The following is a 6,043-nucleotide window of genomic DNA, read 5'->3' as shown; positions in this document are numbered from 1 at the left end:
TGAGGACCCTGGTGAAGTCCATGGCAGCCTATTAGTGCTACTCGACTCTGCACTGTGCGCAATAGCACCAATACTGCTTCTCACTACACAAGTTCCAGAAATGGATGGCTGCTCCCAAAAGACCCAGGTATTTATTAACTGCACTTTATTATATGGCAAGCAATTCTCACTCTGATTAGCAACACTCTTTTGCTCATTGCCGTGGAAACGGCGCGTTTCCGTATTTTTTTTCTCTCCCTGGAAATTCAAGTTGAGTGAAACACAAAATGTTTTTAGAAAGCGGACTTTATTTTTCATCACAACAGTACAATTATAGCAAGCGAAATTTAGTTTTACACGGAAAAGTTTACCTTTCAAAGTTAGCTGATGGAAGACGAACATTTACCAAGCGGAGAAGGGGTCCGCTCCCTCAAAGAAACGATGCCATATAATGAACAACTTACCAACCTCGGTCGTGTTTCCGCGCTCGGTCCCTACTGCCACGACCTTGGGCCAATATTCCCCAGTGCGACCATCGCGCTCGGTTAGTAGTCAATACATGTTGCATGATACATGGACTTGCCCTTTTTTATCCTTTTTTTATCTCGAAGTTTCCAAAGTGTGTCTGGCTGCTTATCACAAAAAGGCCACAATCTCAAATTTCATTAGAAGGGTGATAACCTTAAAATAAATTTTCAAGATTTAAAAGAAACAATGATATAGCGTATTTTAGCTTTAAAATGTCTATTCACATATCGCTCTATCAGAGACAATCAAAAGCCTTGAAAATACGTAGCTCTATGAAAGCAACAAATGTTTGTGTGGGGTATCCCTTCTGTCAAGTATCAGAGTGAAAAGGGACTTTTATATCTGTGACGGCCACGTTGACGAAATAACGGTACTATCGTAAAGGCCCGTGCAAACGCTCGCAACATTGTTGGGCCCAACATGTTGCTAGCCTTTGCACACCATGTTGTGTGTTGTTGCGACTTGTTGGAAGTTGTTGGATGAAGTTTGAAACTGGTCAAACTTCAGAGGCAACAAGTCCAACATTTCTATTGTTTCGCGGTCATCGAAGCATGGTTCAACAATGTTGCGTTCGTTTGCACAGCACATCCAACAATGTTGCGCCGGCGCACGCGCACTACATGCCACGTATCCCCACAAATACATGCGAACAAGAAATCAACATGGCGTCGGAGATGGAAAACGTCCCAGAGTCCTTTGTATTCTCATCTAAAGACCCAACATGTTGTGACTTGTTGCGAGCGTTTGCACACATCGGCTAACATCTCGCAACAAGAAACAACATTGTTGGCCGCAACAATGTTGCGTGTTGTTGCGAGCGTTTGCACGGGCCTTAAGACTTTTGCGATTATTCAGTCTTGTTTACGTCGTACAATGTGGGCGAAGGCTCCTAAAAGTATTAAGTACTAGCAGTTTTTAGCGTACTGAAAAAATAGAGAAAGGAAATTTGAAAGCAAAGATAGGCGATCCTAACATTCATTTTTCCTGATACAAACAAACTCTTTGCAAAAAAAAAAAATCGAACAGATATTTCAAACGTTATTTCTTCGGGTCTACATTTATTCTGTAGTAATAGCGGGGATTCTCTAAGCAGTGAAAAACAAGGCAATTCAAACAAAATAAATAAGTAAACAATAAAGGCCATGTTACACGAGGCAATTTTTCTTGCAACTCGCATCGCAACAAACGTTGCGTTGCAAGTTGCGAGAAAAAATTCACGTGTAACACTCCATTTTGCAACTGCAATTGTTGCGTTGCGAGTTGCGAGAAAAGTCGAACGACCCTCTACTTTTCGCAACGTTGCGAAACAAGTTGCTTGCGTGTGACATCCCCTCTGCAACTCACAGCGCAATTTTGTCAGAATGGGCCAATCAGAGCTCATCTTTCGGCTTCTTAGCGCGTCCGCCATCTTGTTTGTTATTGTACGCGTTGCAAGTTGCGAAAGAAGTTGCCAACGTGTAACATACCCTCTGCAACTTGAAGTTTTTTATTCGTCATCGTTGCGTTGCGAGTTGCAAGAAAAATTGCCTCGTGTAACATGGCCTTAAGGCAAACGTGTCTCGTCGAATTGAAGTCACCGCCCTTACATTTCAGCTGTTCTTTTTCACTTTCATGTTTGGTAGAACCTTTTAAACTAAAAACGCTGATGTTCTAGATAAGACAAGTAATGAATCGTAGCAAGTCCTGTATTTATCCAATTAAGATCTATTGATGCTCCAATATTGATTTTGTATTGCTCAAGTGTGGCTCAAGTATCGGCCCTATATTGCTCCGATAGTGACCCAGCACAGTTCCAATATCCCTGCAATGTTAAAAAGTTACTTCCCGTTTGTATCATTCTGCTAAATATCAAATGACCACCAACACCAGCCAACTCAAACAAATTAATGGCCTAAGCGGCACTGAGAACGGAGCTTTTTACTTCAGAGCTACAATTCGTCTCTTTTTTCTCATAAAACGAAGGTAAACAAAAACCCGAAAATGGAATATTCTTTTGATGGTGAGATGTTGGCTGTACATTTAAAATGAAAATTGATTTTAAAATAAAGACCACTAAGAACACTTTGAATTGAACACTGAAAGTGAAAGCGTCAAATTGAAGCTAAAAAACAAAGCAAGTTGAGGTTTTTTAAAACTTATGCAGAAACCGTGGACGATAAAGACTGCTTTTCCCTAGGGACGCAGGTACAAGCGCAAGCACAAGCACAATCCGCCATTTTGTTCAAATGCTCAGATCCAAGAGGAATCTAGAACGAGTGCTTTAATTGGCAAATTTCCTTGTGCTTACGCTGTTTATGTTTTCGTTTTCACACAACGCAAGCGAACGCCAACGCAAGCATAACTGCGCAAGCACAAGGAAAAGGAAATTTTGATCCTTGTGTTTGTGCTTATGCTTGTCTCAACCTGGTTTTGACGGTGAAATAAGCGCTGTTATGCTGGCGGTTGCGCTTGCGTCGCTAGTGAAAACCAGGCTTAAGTCTTGTACAGCGTTAGATAAGAGAAGATTGTGATCAGTCAAAGTTGATTAAAGAGTTTATTTATGAAATTCAAGTAGACTTCTGCACGACTGATAAGCCATGTTAAAATGAAAACAAATTCTACGTCAATTCAAATTTTCCTTTTTAAATCTAATCTCGACAGAAAAGTGCTTGTCCTTAATTGGCGAAAGGTGTAACCAGCTTAACACATCACTGCACAACTTTGTTCCAAGGGCTTTTCCCAATTACTTGGAGGGAGAAGCGCCCTCGGAACGTGGTTGATTACTGCTTACAATAGCTACCTTTAAAACACTGAGAACAAATTATAAGCAAACACTTAATTCACAGAAAAGATAACAAAACAAAATGCCTCCAAAATTATCCATTTGAAACTAATTTTTTTTTTCCAGTAGAGTTTTCCCCGTTTATCTCTTGCTTTCCACCAGGGAAGTTGCAGATTCTAGTGCGTAGCTCTTTTCATTAGAAAGGTATAAGGGAATCTTGGCTTTCTTTACATTTTGTTTCATTAACATACAAGTTTGCACATATGGCATCAATCATGTTATTTAAAAATTGACTTCAAATGCTAAAAGAACTTGTTAAACTTTAGTTAAACCTCCAATTTTCAGCCTTTTAGCTTTGATAAAGAACCAGTTATTAGCCATCAAGAACTGATAAATTCTTGGGTAACAAAGGCGTTACTGATAACATATATTCTTTGTAAAATATGGAATTTTTCAAAGCTTCTTTTCTCAGACCTTATTAGAGCTCATGCAATGCACTTTCATTATTCATTACTTAATTCTCGGCTTGCTGATTGGAAAACGTTAACCTTATCATAATAAAGCAAAAACATATCACATCTTAATGGAAAACAGAAATGCGGCTGTTGAAGAAGTCGTCTATTATGAGACTGCCATCACTGTTTATAGCAACGTAAGAAGGCAGAAAGCCATTTTTGAAATACTGTCCATCAATTTTACTCAAAAACTTGCCGCTCAGAGTAAAGAGTTGCAGTCTGTGGTTACGTGAATCACACACAATGAGTCGGTTGTACTTGTCAATAACGAGTCCACAAGGACCATCAAACTGGCCATCATTGGACCCCTTACAGCCGATGTCATGTAAATACACTCCTGTTTTGTCAAATACCTTGACACAATTAGCAAGGTAATAAGAAACAAAGAATTTGTTCTGGTGATAAATAGCATAGAATAGGTTTTTATCACAATCAGGGGCACTGAAGGATTGGAGCAAGTCATTCCCATCAGGGGAGAGGACCTTGATTTTCTTGTCCGACCAGTCAGCTATGATTATACGACCATCACTCGCAATGGAAAGGCGACATGGTTCATCAAGATGTTTATCATTGATGTGTTTGATGAAGTGCCCCTCCTCACTGAACACACGAAGCTTATTGCCGCTTCTCGGAACTAAAGTCAGCAGGTCGCCAGAGTCTGTAAATGCCAAAGACCAAGGTTCACCATCAATTTTTAGCTCACTTCGAAACTTTCCTTCTGAGCTAAACAGTTGAATTCTTTTATTCCGCACTTCTGCAACAGCAATCGTTCCCGTTTTGTCACTCACATCAATATCGTAAACGCCATCAAATTCTCCTCGTCCCTTCCCTTTTGAACCAAACTGAAAGGCAAATTGATATTCATGTTGATGAACCTGCACAATCCAGGGACTACCAGTCAGCAGCTCTCCATTCACACGGATCTCCACTCTGTGTTGTCCGGCACCTTGTGGTGTATATGTCACTGTGTATTTGCCGTCTATGGTGTCTTTAATGTCTGTTTTTACTTGATCACCTTCTGGAGTCAATATGTCGACTTTGACTTTATCATCTTGTTGATAACATTGAAATCCTTCTGAATCCTTTGTAACAATGACAAAATATGTCTCCTTCCTTTCTTTTACGTCCATGCTGTCTTGACCTTCAGCTAAGCACTTTGAGGGATCAGTCTTGGTCACAACAACTCGATCCATAAGATCCAATTTCTTTTCCACCAAGTAATGTACATGTGGCGACATGTAAAGATCGGGTTTTCTTACATTTAACAGTTCATTACAACGTCTGAGGATGGCGTGATTTGTTTGTAGAATTTCGACGCTGAAGTTTCTTTCTAAGATACCCTGGCAGCGTTCGAAGCAGCTTTTCAGCTGGGTGGCAACCAGCTCGAAGTTTTCCAGTCGCGTTGCGTGATGTTTTTGTTCCGCTTCATAAATTTCACGAAACTTGTCCTTCATTTTCCTCTCGTGTTCTCGCAAATCACGAATCAATTTTTCCACAGTGTCTGTCATTTTCTTTTCCTCGTTCAAAATTTCAATTTTGTTTTTGTTTCTTAGGTCAGTTTGTTTCTTAATTTCACTCTCATATCTGACAATTTCCGCTTTCACTTTGGCCACAGCGTCGGCCATTTGCATCTTTTGTTCTTGTGCAGCTTTCTGAGTGTCTGTCTTAGAGTGTCGATCATGACTCACTACAGTACATTTGTGGCAAATCAGAACTTTACAGTCTTCGCAGTAAAATTCGAGGGGTTGATCTTCATGATATTGCTGTGAACACATCACGGGTCTGTGGATCAACTCTTGCACATCTTGCGCTTGCAGTTTGTCCATCAAAACATTGCGATGACCCCTTGTCGCCTTCAAGCGTTGGTGAGCTTCAAAACAAGATGCGCACAGAAAATCCTGGCACACGAAACAGTAACATGTTGTCGTATTGTTCTCGTCACAACTGTTGCATCTTTGAGACTGTACGCTGCCATCTTCTAGAGCCAGAACATCAACCAATCGGTTGAGATGAAACGATGACGGCAAATTCTCGAAGGTGTCTGTTTCGGGAATTTGGAATGAAGTCTGGCAAACCGGACATTTGATTGTCGCTTTTAGCTGTCTCCTTGCGAAGTTTGCATGTCTGTCGAGACACTTCAGGCAGAATGAGTGGAGACATGGTAATGTCTTGGGATTTGTGACAGTCTCTATGCACAATGGGCATTCTGCTTCCTTTTTAAGATTCTTGAAAAGCTGTTGAACATCCATGATGAAGCCAA

The 6,043-nt window shown here is 40.5% G+C and overlaps 1 protein-coding gene and 1 long non-coding RNA gene across 2 annotated transcripts in view; one reads left to right on the top strand and one right to left on the bottom strand.

Annotated features, from left to right (window-relative positions):
- Nucleotides 1-6,043, top strand: part of LOC138023546 (uncharacterized) — an 85,757-nt gene continuing 79,714 nt past the window's right edge. Inside the window, exon 1 of the long non-coding RNA XR_011126709.1 lies at nucleotides 1-127. This is a non-coding gene — a long non-coding RNA (uncharacterized lncRNA). The remainder of the gene's footprint in view (nucleotides 128-6,043) is intronic.
- On the bottom strand, nucleotides 3,022-6,032 carry LOC138023541 (E3 ubiquitin-protein ligase TRIM71-like). Its single transcript, XM_068870545.1, has one exon. It carries the CDS (start codon nucleotides 6,030-6,032, stop codon nucleotides 3,849-3,851), a length of 2,184 nt encoding a protein of 727 aa, XP_068726646.1. The 3' UTR covers nucleotides 3,022-3,848.

The sequence above is a fragment of the Montipora capricornis genome, chromosome 11, assembly GCF_036669925.1.
Source record: "Montipora capricornis isolate CH-2021 chromosome 11, ASM3666992v2, whole genome shotgun sequence".
Classification (NCBI taxonomy): Eukaryota; Metazoa; Cnidaria; class Anthozoa; order Scleractinia; family Acroporidae; genus Montipora; species Montipora capricornis.
Note: the sequence above shows the minus strand (reverse complement) of the source record. Positions and strands in the feature narration are given on the sequence as shown.